Source organism: Nerophis lumbriciformis, linkage group LG22 (genome assembly GCF_033978685.3).
Source record: "Nerophis lumbriciformis linkage group LG22, RoL_Nlum_v2.1, whole genome shotgun sequence".
Taxonomy (NCBI): Eukaryota; Metazoa; Chordata; class Actinopteri; order Syngnathiformes; family Syngnathidae; genus Nerophis; species Nerophis lumbriciformis.
The window spans coordinates 6,489,959-6,504,456 of record NC_084569.2 but is presented as its reverse complement, the minus strand read 5'-3'; the positions used below and the strand labels follow the sequence as shown (position 1 = coordinate 6,504,456).

The 14,498-nt window shown below is 39.7% G+C and overlaps 2 protein-coding genes across 3 annotated transcripts in view; both read left to right on the top strand.

Annotated features, from left to right (window-relative positions):
• Positions 1-6,479, top strand: part of e4f1 (E4F transcription factor 1) — a 39,709-nt gene extending 33,230 nt beyond the window's left edge. For both annotated transcript variants that reach the window (XM_061974349.1, XM_061974348.2), the window contains exons 13-14: positions 5,714-5,776; positions 5,858-6,479. In XM_061974349.1, coding sequence (XP_061830333.1) covers positions 5,714-5,776; positions 5,858-6,217 — 423 coding nt within the window. In that variant the 3' untranslated portion in view covers positions 6,218-6,479. The remainder of the gene's footprint in view (positions 1-5,713; positions 5,777-5,857) is intronic.
• A 4,527-nt stretch (positions 6,480-11,006) lies between these two features.
• Positions 11,007-14,498, top strand: part of grid2ipa (glutamate receptor, ionotropic, delta 2 (Grid2) interacting protein, a) — a 138,727-nt gene continuing 135,235 nt past the window's right edge. The window contains exon 1 of the mRNA XM_061974350.2: positions 11,007-11,362. Within this exon, the coding sequence (XP_061830334.1) occupies positions 11,281-11,362 (82 nt within the window). The 5' untranslated portion in view covers positions 11,007-11,280. The remainder of the gene's footprint in view (positions 11,363-14,498) is intronic.

Here is a 14,498-nt window from a genome sequence, read left to right as displayed (position 1 = left end):
ACATGACATGACAATCAACAAAATAGGAGCTCAAGACAAGAAGTAAAACACTACACACAGGAAAACACCAAAAAACTCTAAATAAGTCACGACGTGATGTGACAGGTGGTGACAGTGATGCATGGTTGGTTATGGTTTGAATCTATATCCAACAATTGCGAGAACGACTTTTTACTGTCAATATCGGCTGCTGAGTTTCATTTTTTTATGTTTTCTGCTAGTGGTGTGCCTCGGGATTTTTTCAATGAAAACAATGTGCTTTGGCTCAAAAAAGGTTGAAAAATACTGATCTAGAAGTCCTTTCTAAGATACTAATCCTAATTACGACGGCAGAATATTAACTCATTTTCTCATCACTGGACTACGAGAGGAAAATAAGTGGCAAAACATGCTACACACACCGTGGAAAGACTTAGACTTAGACAAACTTTATTGATCTACAAGAGAAATTGTTCCACACAGTAGCTCAGTTACAAAGGATGGAAAGGATAAGGATGGAAAGGATCCGGCACACAAGGGCACAAAAAAAGGGTGAAAACAAAAGGTATAAAGTAGACTAAAAGTGTACCATAGTAGCAATATAAAATATAACATATATGTAATATTTACATATTATATATACCAGGGGTGCTCACACTTTCTGCAGGCGAGCTACTTTTCAATTGATCAAGTCGTGGGGATCTACCTCATTCATATATATCATTTATATTTACTTATTTATGAAATATATGTTTTTGTTAACAAGTTAAAGGTGTTTAATGATAATGCAAGCATGTTAACACATATAGTTAATATTGTTAATACATTAAAGGTGTTTAATGATAATACAAGTATGTTTAATACATATAGTTAATATTGTTAACAAGTTAAAGGTGTTTAAAGATAATGCAAGCATGTTTAACACATATAGTTAATATTGTTAACAAGTTAAAGGTGGTTAAAAATAATACAAGCATGTTTAACACAAATAGTTAATATTGTTAACAACTTAAAGGTGGTTAAAGATAAAACAAGCATGTTTAACACATATAGTTAATATTGTTAACAACTTAAAGGTGGTTAAAGATAATACAAGCATGTTTAACACATATAGATTCCTTTCTTTCATGAAGACAAGAATATAAGTTGGTGTATTACCTGATTGTGATGACTTGCATTGATTGGAATCAGACAGTGGTGATGATAACGTCTGCATTTTCGAATGGAGGAGAAAAAAAGTCCTCCTTTCTGTCCAATACCACATGAAAGTGGTTGGTTTTTGGCATCTTATTTGTCCAGCTTCCGTACTCCTTTGTATACACTTTACAAGAAATACATTGTCGGCAAACTCCGTAGCTTGCTAGCTTGTGCACGCCAGCTTTCTGAGACTCTTATTTTGGTAGCGCAGGCAGGATGAAGCAGAGCTTTTATTGTGCAACTGTGCAGTCGGTCTTTGGAGTTTTGACGACAGGTACGGCGCCAGAGTCTGTTGAAATAAAGTGTTTCTCGCCTTCCAGTCGGTAATTTTAATCAGCTGGCAGCAGCCAGCGTCATCTCAGAAGACCCTCGGGTGCCGTGAATGTCAATCAAGTGACGAAAGTGACGTCATAGTGAAGATTTATGATCGCTCATTTTTAGGACTATTTTTTTAATGCCTGGCTGGTGATCGACTGACACACCCTCCGAGATCGACCGGTAGATCGCGATCGACGTAATGAGCACCCTTGATATATACAGTATATAATATATACTGATACATTATATTATTATATTATTATATAATATATACAATATAAACAATATATAAAGAAGCTCACCACTAAAGCTTCGATGTAAAATAGGGGTGAACGATTTAGATGTCGATACTATCGATACCTAGTACAATATTTGTATATCAACAATACTAAAGTTATTAGAAGGATATTTTTATTGTTTCTTTTATAAAAAAAACATTTTTGTGGTCGTTTTTGTTACTGTTTAAAAACTCAGAAGTAAGTACATTAAGAATTTGAGGGCAAAATCCAAATGATTCGAATGGGAGCCAATAGTAGCTTTTGTTTTTGTTTACTTATGTCACTTTATTTTGTCCAAAAATTGTATGTAGCAATCAATACCACAAATGTAATGCATCATCTGATTTACAACAATAATAGCACATTTTTAGTTTAATAAGAGGTTTTATAAAAATGTGTTATAAAACATGTTCAGTTCTATAATCGTATAAGTATCGGATCTTAGACCAAAATTTTTGATCCATAGTAACCACACTTTTTCAATGAGATGAAATGAAAATGATGAAACTTCAAAAAAATATATTTTGCACCCCAAAAGCGAATGGACAAGCGATAGAAAATGGATGGATGGATGAATGTAGTGTGGATGTAGCTCAACTGCAGACAAGCGTCTGTTCTTTAAAAACAACCACTCAATCTGTTATGTCTATCTCTGCTCCAAATCTGTCAGTTTGCAAGGGCAGCTCTTGTGTTGTCATGGTTACCCTATAGCAGTGCTTCTCAATTATTTTCTGATACACACCGTTAGGAAGAAGAAACTATTTTGCGCTATTTCGTTCTATTATTTTGTCTACATTATTAAGGACAAGTGGTAGAAAATGAAATATTAATCTACTTGTTCATTTACTGTTAATATTTGCTTACTTTCTCTTTTAACATGTTCTATCTACACTTCTGTTAAAATGTAATAATCACTTTGTCAGGTTCAAACACTGATGACATCTATTAAACAGAGACAGAGTTCAATTTAGCTCATGAGGAGAACGCATGGAGCTGCACATTTAGTCACAGTCTCGCCCTATGCTCTAAGGTACAGCTCCCGCGTCCTTCTATTTATTCAGGACTTCCCCAGTCAACATCACTAAGGCCGCCTCTAAAAGGAGTGGTCACATATATCATGCAAAGCAGCTCCAGTACGCACAATACGTGACGGAATGTGCTGGGGGCCTTGTGATTTCGCCTTGTCTCTCTTTCGTCTGCGTGCTGTCGTCTTATCTTCGTTGAGGTCCTTGAAGTCCTTGGCTGAGGCCACCCCTCAGACAAGAAGTTTTGTCCTTGCACAGATAGAAACGGTACATCTTGAGCACAATAGCTAATAACTATAGCAACGGATTTTAAGCATACTAAAGTTGTGTGATAATATATATACATGATTATTCTAACACACTTATTATTCTGTTGTTTGATACTTTACATTAGTTTTGGATGATACCACAAATTTAGATATCAATCCGATACCAAGTAGTTACAGGATCTCATACATTGGTCATATTCAAAGTCCTCATGTGTATAGGGACATATTTCCTTAGTTTATAAACATAATATGCATTTAAAAAAAACGAAAGAAGATGTTGTGATGCCAAAAAATATCGACCTAATCATAGTAGTATCCACTAGATACGTGCCTGTACTTTATATCATTACAGTGGATGTCAGGTGTAGATCCACCAATGGCGTTTGTTTACATTTTGATGCCAGTGAGCTATGGTGTGTAGTGAAGCATGTTTAGCTATTCCTCGTCCTGCAGTGATAATGCTACTTTTAAGAAACTCACTTTATTTGTCGCCATGGAGACCAGGATTAGTGATTTAGAAGTAGCTACAACACTGCAGACTGGGGCTGGACTTTAAATATGTCTTAAAGCACCTCTCTCTGAGGGTGTCTCAGTGTTATAACTACACCTTTATCTTTACTTTTTAAGCCAAAATGCGTCCATTCTCCATTTTCTGTCTACACACTGTGTCTGCTTGTACCGTATTTTCCGCACCATAAGGCGCCCTGGGTTAAAAGCCGCGCCTTCAATGAACGGCATATTTCAAAAATGTGTCCACCTATAAGCCGCCCCGTGTTATAAGCCGCATCTAACTGCGCTAAAGGAATGTCAAAAAAACAGTCGGATAGGTCAGTCAAACTTTAATAATATATTAAAAACCAGCGTGATGTGGGCGCGCATGGAGTCGTATATCAACATGGACGGAGCTGCGTGAAAAAAGCCACCCGGCCTCTTCGCGTAAACTTACCTTAACCACTCGCTCATCTTTTCTTCATCCATCCATCCCTTCGAGTTAGCTTTTATGATGACGCCGGCTGGAAAGGTCTCTTTTGGCAAGGTCTTCCTTTTGAATATCACCATGGGTGGAAGTTTCTGGCCATTAGCATGGCAAGCTAGAACCACAGTGAAGGATGACTTCTCATTCCATGTGGTGCGAATATTCACCGTACCTGCTCCCGTTGTATCCACAGTGCGGTTCACAGGAATATCAAAAGTCAGTGGAACCTCGTCCATGTTGATAATGTTCTCTGGCCGGATCTTTTTTTCAGCTATCTTGTTTTTACAATATGCACGGAAAGTAGCCAGCTTTTCTTGAAAGTCTTTAGGCAGTTGCTGTGAAATAGTAGTCCGTGTGCGGATGGAGAGATTGCGTCTTTTCATGAACCGGAAACCTGTCGCTTAGTAGGAGCCATTTTGTGGTCTTTACAGATGTAAACACACAAAGGAAATGAAACGTAATATCCGCGCGCTTCTTCTTCTACCGGGGCGGGTGGTTGCTTACAGTAGAAGAAGAAGCGCTTCCTGTTCTATGGGGGCGGGTGCTTACCTTGGCGGTTGCTTGCGTAGAAGAAGAAGCACTTCCTCTTCTACGGGGAAAAAAGATGGCGGCTGTTTACCGTAGTTGCGAGACCGAAACTTTATGAAAATGAATCTTAATATTAATCCATATATAAAGCGCACCGGGTTATAAGCCGCACTGTCAGCTTTTGAGTAAATTTGTGGTTTTTAGGTGCGGCTAATAGTGCGGAAAATACGGTAAGTACTCTGTGTGTGCTCGCTGCCGAACATGCTCCTCTGCACGTAAAACCAGCAATGTCGCGACGTGACTTTGACGCGGGCGCAGGGGGGTGCGGGACCGGTGCACTTCAGAAGTGGTATAGTACCGAAAATTATTCATTAGTATGGCAGTACTATACTAATACCGGTATACCATACAACCCTATATATATATATATATATATATATATATATATATATATATATATATATATATATATATGTGTATGTGTATATATGTATATATGTGTATGTGTATTTGTGTATATATAGGTGTATATATATGTATATAAGTATGTATATATGTGTGTGTGTGTATGTATATGTATATATATATATATATATATATATGTATGTATATGTATATATATATACACACACACATAGGTATATATATACACACACACATAGGTATATATATACACACACATATAGATAATTGTGTGTGTGTGTATGTGTATGTGTATGTGTGTGGGTGTGTGTGTGTGTATATATGTATATTGTAAACAAGAATGACAAACACATTTTGGGAGAACTTCCGCACCGTAACACAACATAAACACAACAGAACAAATACCCAGAACCCCTTGCAGCACTAACTCTTCCGAGACGCTACAATATACACCCCCCGCTAACCACCAAAGCCATTATCGGACATCTCTACTTATAATTATTCTAAGCATGCAATATATACATTTTCGTATTATTTAAATAAAGTAAATAGTCCCCTTTTGGCTGAATAAACATAAAGCACCTTCCATAAAATGTAAATGAACTTAAATAGCATTTAGGCTCCTACACTGTCATTAAACAAAGTTTTTTTTTTATCTCGGAATAATTCAAATGTTTCAGGGGTGTTGTATAACTCATGCTCTTCTCCTACGTCCCACAGACTCAAACAGAAGAAGAAGTGCAGGAAGAAGAGGTGACACTCATTCAGGACAGCCAAAATGAGGTCAGCATCTAATCCTGTTCAGTGGCATTAAAAGGTTGCCACCAACCACATGATTCTATATAACTTCATGTCCACACTTAGATGGGCAACCATATCATGAAAGTGGTGCAGCGGATCGTCAGCCAGTCCCACAGCGCCGGCGGCACGGGCAGCCACCAGATCATCGTACGCAACGCGGTCACCAACGACGAGGGCACGTCCATCACCGACTGCGGCGACACCATCACCATCGCCACGCCCGAGAGCCTGACGGAACAGGTGGCCATGACGCTGGCGTCGGCCATCAGCGACGGTACGCTGCTGGCCCAGGCCGTGGAAACTTCGGAGGGGACGGTCGCTATGGTAACCACGGAGGAGGCGATGGAGGCGGGGGGAGTGCAGCAGGAGTATGTCATCACCACTACGCCGCAGGAGGTGGAGATTCAGACTGTTATCGTGTGATTAAAGAGGTCCATTACTACACCAAGGTCAAGAGAAAAGAACAAGACAGAAAACATCAAAGCACATAAGGTTTTTCATTCATTCTTTCTTCAGTTATTGACCCATGTTTTTGACGTCATCTGCTAACCTCCTGGCTTCTCGAAGGTCAAAATGTTGTTTGCTGTTCGCGTCCTGCCAACGAAGGTTTATGTTGTCACGCCACACTTGAACTCATTATAGCAAACCGCAATACCAAATAAATGTTATTTTCTTATAAAACGTATTTCTGTTCAGGGCTTCTATACAAAGTTTTCAGGTGAGTCATTTTGACAGCTTGCAATGAGTGTGTGTGTGTGTGTGTGTGTGTGTGTGTGTGTTCTTGTATTTCTACCCTTCTTGAGACATCAAGGAAAAGTAGCTTCCATATAGGACTGGGCGATATGGCCTTTTTTTAATATTGCGATATTTTAAGGCCATATCGCGATACACGATATATACAGGAAAAAGCCAGTAAAATTAGAATATTTTGAAAAACTTGATTTATTTCAGTAATTGCATTCAAAAGGTGTAACTTGTACATTATATTTATTCATTGCACACAGACTGATGCATTCAAATGTTTATTTCATTTAATTTTGATGATTTGAAGTGGCAACAAATGAAAATCCAAAATTCCGTGTGTCACAAAATTAGAATATTACTTAAGGCTAATACAAAAAAGGGATTTTTAGAAATGTTGGCCAACTGAAAAGTATGAAAATGAAAAATATGAGCATGTACAATACTCAATACTTGGTTGGAGCTCCTTTTGTGGACCGACACCAGCTGGACTGCTGCTGAGTGGTCCAAAGTCATGTTTTCTGACGAAAGCAAATTTTGCATTTCCTTTGGAAATCGAGGTCCCAGAGTCTGGAGGAAGACAGGAGAGGCACAGGATCCACGTTGCCTGAAGTCTAGTGTAAAGTTTCCACCATCAGTGATGGTTTGGGGTGCCATGTCATCTGCTGGTGTCGGTCCACTCCGTTTCCTGAAATCCAGGGTCAACGCAGCCGTCTACCAGCAAGTTTTAGAGCACTTCATGCTTCCTGCTGCTGACCTGCTCTATGGAGATGGAGATTTCAAGTTCCAACAGGACTTGGCGCCTGCACACAGCGCAAAATCTACCCGTGCCTGGTTTACGGACCATGGTATTTCTGTTCTAAATTGGCCCGCCAACTCCCCTGACCTTAGCCCCATAGAAAATCTGTGGGGTATTGTGAAAAGGAAGATGCAGAATGCCAGACCCAAAAACGCAGAAGAGTTGAAGGCCACTATCAGAGCAACCTGGGCTCTCATAACACCTGAGCAGTGCCAGAAACTCATCGACTCCATGCCACGCCGCATTAACGCAGTAATTGAGGCAAAAGGAGCTCCAACCAAGTATTGAGTATTGTACATGCTCATATTTTTCATTTTCATACTTTTCAGTTGGCCAACATTTCTAAAAATCCCTTTTCTGTATTAGCCTTAAGTAATATTCTAATTTTGTGACACACGGAATTTTGGATTTTCATTTGTTGCCACTTCAAATCATCAAAATTAAATGAAATAAACATTTGAATGCATCAGTCTGTGTGCAATGAATAAATATAATGCACAAGTTACACCTTTTGAATGCAATTACTGAAATAAATCAAGTTTTTCAAAATATTCTAATTTACTGGCTTTTACCTGTATGTGGATATTTTGCCTTAGCCTTGAATGAACACTTGATGCATATAATCACAGCAGTATGATGATTCTATGTGTCTACATTAAAACATTCTTCTTCATACTGCATTAATATATGCTACTTTTAAACTTTCATGCAGAGAAGGAAATCACAACTAAAAAAAAAAATCACTATTTTTTTCATACGGTGTTGATCTGGAAATGTTTGCCTCGGCATTTTGATGGTGTGGACGTGTGGCACCAAACGGAGATGTTGACGTGCGGAGTAAGCAATCTTTCATTGTCTAGCAGGTGACTTTTCAAATTATGCTACATATTAGCAGTAATGCTACTTTTTATAGCAACACTTTCGCTCCACACTTGACATATTACGGTTGTCTGTTCGACATATTCCCGCTTGAAGCCAAACCACCGCCAGACGATGGACCCCCTGCTGTTTTTTGGGGGAATTAATTATTCCTTCATTTGTTACCAGATTCGCACCTTCTTTCTCTCGTATTACCGCTAGCATCACAGCTAACGTTAGCCATGCTGCTACGTCTCTGCTGCGTGAGGGCGTATACGAATGTGTCGTATGTCGTGACAGTCTGTGACGTGTGTAGAAGGTGCGCTTGCTGTCTGTGAGAAGGAGACACAAGAGAGTGATAAAAGCCTGTAGTGTGATGCCCGCAGCTAAAAGCAACTGCGTGAGAACGCATACTCGGATATCACGGTATAGTCATTTTCTATATCGCACAGAGACAAACCCGCGATATATCGCGCATATCGATATATCGCCCAGCCCTACTTCAATACGAGGAGGTGTGAACAAGTTAGGACATAAATCATGGTCCCAATACAGAAAACCATTGCATCTAATAGAGAGCCAAATACTAGAGTCCGTAAACATTGCTCCAAAGTCAGGAATACAGAAAACCATTGCATCTAACAAGAGAATGTCTCATTTGCACCCCTGGTGGTGAAATCTATCAAATTGAGGGTGGTCCCAAAAAGGAGGGATTTTTCAAATTGACTGTGTGTCGTTTTTAAAAGTGCTCCCCGTCTGGTCAACATATGAAATAACAAGTGTGTGTAACAATTCGAAGTGCTCCCCCTCTGGCCAACATAGGTAATAAGCGTGTGTAAGAAATTGAAATACGCCCCCTTTAAAATTAATTTTAAATTAAAAAAAAAATTTTTTTTTTTTACATAGACATTCTGTAATAACTTGAAGTAAATAATGAAGATTAAAAACCAATTACAAATAAAAAATTTACTAAAAGTAATCTTTTTCTTCCTTATAAAATCGGGAACAATTTCTCATATTCTTTCTGTTTCTGTAATATTGCAATATCTTCTCGTAAAATGATTACTTTTCAATGCAAAATGGTGACATTTGTCTTATATAATTCGGACTTTTATCACAATATTACAAATTTTGTTGTTGTTCTTGTAAAACAGTGACATTTTTTGAGTGAAATGATGACTTTTGTCATAATTCTGCCAAGTAAAAATTCCGATTTATATTATGATATTGCCAACATTTTTTGTTGAGTAAAATTGACTTTTTTCATAGAATTGCCAAAATGTTAAGCTTTTCTTGTAAAATCGCGACTGTTATTGAGTAAAATTCCTACTTTTATCATAATATTGCACGAGTGTTCAGTTTTTTTTTGTAACATTTTGACTTGCGTTGAGTAAAATGACGACTTTTATTATCATGCTGCCAAAATTGTAAGTTTTCTTGTGAAATTGTGACCTTTTTCTTGTGAAATTCCAACTCATTTTTTACAACAAACTTTTTTATGTTTGCATAGTTTGTATATATTATTAATGTTGTGAATACAAATCTATATACCGTATTTTCCGCACCATAAGGCGCCCTGGGTTATAAGCCGCGCCTTCAATGAACGGCATATTTCAAAACTTTGTCCACCTATAAGCCGCCCCGTGTTGTAAGCCGCATCTAACTGCGCTAAAGGAATGTCAAAAAAACAGTCAGATAGGTCAGTCAAACTTTAATAATATATTAAAACCAGCGTGATGTGGGCGCGCATGGAATCGTATATCAACATGGACAGAGCTGCGTGAAAAAAGCCACCCGGCCTCTTCGCGTAAACTTAAACTTACCTTAACCACTCGCTCATCTTTTCTTCATCCATCCCTTCGAGTTAGCTTTTATGATGACGCCGGCTGGAAAGGTCTCTTTTGGCAAGGTCTTCCTTTTGAATATCACCATGGGTGGAAGTTTCTGGCCATTAGCATGGCAAGCTAGAACCACAGTGAAGGATGACTTCTCATTCCCTGTGGTGCGAATATTCACCGTACGTGCTCCCGTTGTATCCACAGTGCGGTTCACAGGAATACCAGTTGCTGTGAAATAGTAATCCGTGTGCGGATGGAGAGATTGCGTCTTTTCATGAACCGGATCCCTGTCGCTTAGTAGGAGCCATTTTGTGGTCTTTACAGATGTAAACACACAAAGGAAATGAAACGTACGGTAATATCCGCGCGCTTTTTCTTCTTCTACGCGGGCGGGTGGTTGCTTACAGTAGAAGAAGAAGCGCTTCCTGTTCTATGGGGGCGGGTGCTTACCTTGGCGGTTGCTTGCGTAGAAGAAGAAGCGCTTCCTGTTCTACCGGGAAAAAAGATGGCGGCTGTTTACCGAAGTTGCGAGACCGAAACTTTATGAAAATGAATCTTAATATTAATCCATATATAAAGCGCACCGGGTTATAAGGCGCACTGTCAGCTTTTGAGAAAATTTGTGGTTTTTAGGTGCGCCTTATAGTGCGGAAAATACGGTATCTAGATAGGGTGGTTCTAAAGAGGAAGGCCTTTTTCGGTGGTCTCAAGAAGGTAACAAATACAAGAGTGTGTGTGTGGGTGTGCAACCTTGAGCAAGATCTGCCGGTTTCATCTCTAAACTAGTGCTCCATCGCTGAGGCGACGGCAGCTAAAATCAGATCCCTGGCTGCTGCATGCCGCTGTTTCTGGGTCACTTGTCAGCCCTCTGAGAGGCCCCCCGTCCACATGAGCAGAACATGGAAAGAGCGAAAGAGAGAGAGGGGAAGGTATTTATAGAAAAATGGGGCTTCGTCGTACCTTTTCCTTGCAAAGAACCATTTCAAAAACCAAGTGTCCCAGTTCCGTGATCATCATTCAGGCGTCGAGGCTGGGCCGAGCCGCAGCCTCCGGGTGGTTCTCTTGATTGAACCCGAGATTGCGGCACCAATGTGACTTCAAGTAAAAGAAATCTCAAAACAGGGTCGAGAGAGCGGCGTCGGTGAGCGAGTGAGTTCGGCGGCTGCAAGAGTGGCCGTGAGTGACCCCCCCGAGCCGGGGGGTGAAGAGCGAGGCTGGCCGGAACGTGCCCTGCCGCGAGCCGGGCGAGGATGAGGCGTTTCCTGAGCAGAAAAGGCCGCTTCTCCCTGCGCCAGAGCAAGTCTGGCCCCCGGAGTGCTTGCAAGGATTTCTGTAAGTCTCCTTCATTTTACACCATGCCGTTCAACTGAAAGTTACGTTAAAAAAAGGTCATGATCCAGACTTGACACCATCTCCACATTCTCCTCTTGATGAAATGTTTCTAATTATTTTTGAAAGCAGCAAATCCCAACTTTTATTGCACCTCTCGTTACTTTTGTCTTCCTTATTAGGCTTTCTTGCTTTTGTCATAGTTTTTTTTCCCCCGCGCCTTAGATCCGTTGCAGAAAAGAGATTGCTTCTTGCCGCAGATCTGATGGATTACTTTTTCTCTAATTGGTGTGCTCTTATGTGGTTTTCCTTTGCAATATAGAGACTTAGACTTCCTTTTATTGTCATTCAAATTTGAACTTTACAGTACAGATAAGAACGAAATTTCGTTGCATTAGCTGGTTCTAGTGCAGGATAAAAGAGCAATAAGGTGCAGATATAAATAAATAGATTACTGTAAGGATAAATATATTGCACTTTTGCATATGCATCCACGTTTATGGATGTATGTTATATTGTCTTTATATTCCAGCCAGTTAATCCATTTTTGGGGGGAATTGAGGGGATTATTATGATGCGTTCCAGAGTCTTATACAGTGTTGGGTTAGTTACTGCAGAGCAGTAACTAGTTACAGTTACTAGTTACTTCATTTCAAAAGTAACTCAGTTACTTACACCAAAAAGTAATGCGTTACTGTGAAAAGTAACTATTTAGTTACTTCTTTTTTTTTTCTTTTTTTTTTTAAAGCTCCCATTAATGCCCTTTTAGCCTTTATTTCAGTACTGTTATTGCACTGGAGAATAATACAATCTGTTGATCAACTTGACATGCATTTGCATCACTCAACTCTGCTAAGCAATGTGCTCTACATACAACACACAAAGACAAAGATATGTTACAAAGGCCAATTTGTTTCTGGCCAGAACAAATTGACAAAACTATTTTAAATAGCTGCAACATAACGTACATAAGTAACAAACAGCATAATAACAGCATAGCTGTAAAGCAAGAAAGGCACACACTACATACACAAAGCCTAACCAGGCATTTTCTTTACTGAGCAAAACTCTTTATTGTCGGCCATAAACACATCACCAAAACATTAGTAAAAAAAATGATATCTAGCAAAAGTGGTCATTTTCTGCAGTACAAACCAGACCAAAAGCAACTTTGTTATATCAACAGCAGCCACTCGCTCTTTCTCACGTGTGCCAACACTTGCACATATGGCACTTAGCCAGTGATGTGTTTACAGCCACACAAAAAGTCAGACAACTCCAACACCACACATAAAGTGTAATTCCAGGTCGTTACTCTATGATTTACCAATCAAATGTGTGCTTATTCTAGTGTCATTTATTAGGAATCTTAATTTATAAATATTAATTATTAAATGCTGTTAGTATAAATAAATACTAATAAAAATATATTTTTTACAAACAGGAATTTGCAGGAATGTACACATGATCCCCTGCTTACATCTCATTGTGCAACATGTGAATGTTTTAATGGGAACTAAATGAAAGGGGTACAAACTATTTCCAAAGCAGGACCTCCACCCAGACAAACAATACAAGTACATAGTTCATGAAAAACAATATTTGTTGTTATTGTCATTGTAAGTGGGCCTAAACACTTATATTAGAAATGGAAATGACTGCTGTCATTTGATTATAATAATAAGAGAATGTTGTCTGTCTATCTGTGTTGGCCCTGCGATGAGGAGGGGACTTGTCCAGGGTGTACCCTGCCTTCCGCCCGAATGCAGCTGAGATAGGCTCCTGCCACCCCGAAAGAGACAAGCGGTAGAAAATGGATGGATGGATGGAGATTGAACTTGTTATTTAGTCAGGTTTGGGACAGGTGTGCTGCTGGTGTAGCCACAGTGTGCACGTCTAAAGTTGCTCACATGGGCTCCACTCATGCTCAGGGAGTTTTTGCGTTTGCTCACACACATGAACAATTAGAAGGAACATTGATTGACAGAGTGTGTACCTTCAGCGGTGAATGATGAGAAGAGGCAAAGTTAATCCTTAAATGGTGGAGGTGAAGTGGCATCAGAGTCTCTGTCTCTCTTTACTAGCTTCGTCGAAGCATGTTGCTTATGTAGCTTGTTTCAGCAGATTTGAATTGCTGTTTTGGGCAGTAGATGGCATCTTTGATCCAAAGCACAATTTACATTTAACTAAAATGTTCTTTTCTTTGTGCTGGGCAAAAGAAAAGTAGTGAAAATATCTCCATGTTAGCAAACTCGACTTCTGGCTCCGCCATGATCAGACACGCCCCCCTCCCCTCCCCTCCCCACACACCCACACAGAGCGCACGTCTCTCTTCTCCGGCTTGTGACACAAGAAGAATCAGAACGACAGCAGCGCTCCGATAAAACACACTTTATACTACATAAAAAGTAACGCAAAATAACGCATCATGTAGTAACGGTAACTGAGTTACTGAATATAAAAAAATAACGCGTTAGATTACTAGTTACCGCCGAAACTAACGGCGTTACAGTAACGCGTTACAAAGTAACGCGTTACAAAGTAACGCGTTAGTCCCAACACTGGTCTTATATCAGGTTGTATCCTCTCATTTTGTTCTTTGTGGGTTGTTCTGTATCGTAAAACACTTTCTCGACCTATTGGGACCCTGGAATGTTTTTTTTAAATAACTCCTAATAGCCCCAGCTTTCATTGAATTCCATTTCTGAAGCAGTTACACTTTAATTTGACTGATAGCACATACACATTTATTCAAGCACACCTGTACGATGTAGTAGGATCCCCATACTTGCCAACCCTCCCGAATTTTCCGGGAGACTCCCGAAATTCAGCGCCTCTCCCGAAAACCTCCCGGGACAAATATTCTCCCGAAAATCTCCCGATTTTCAGGCGGAGCTGGAGGCCACACCCCCTCCAGCTCCATGCGGACCTGAGGGAGGACAGCCTTTTTTCACGACGGGAGGACAACAGGGTGACAAGAACTAAATCATCCAGACGAGAGATAAATTGTATTAATATGTTCATCTTACCTAAAAATAAATATATTTATAAGATAGGCTCCAGCGCCCCCCGCGACCCCATAGGGAATAAGCGGTAGAAAATGGATGGATGGAATTAAAAAAAAAAAAAAAAAACGATA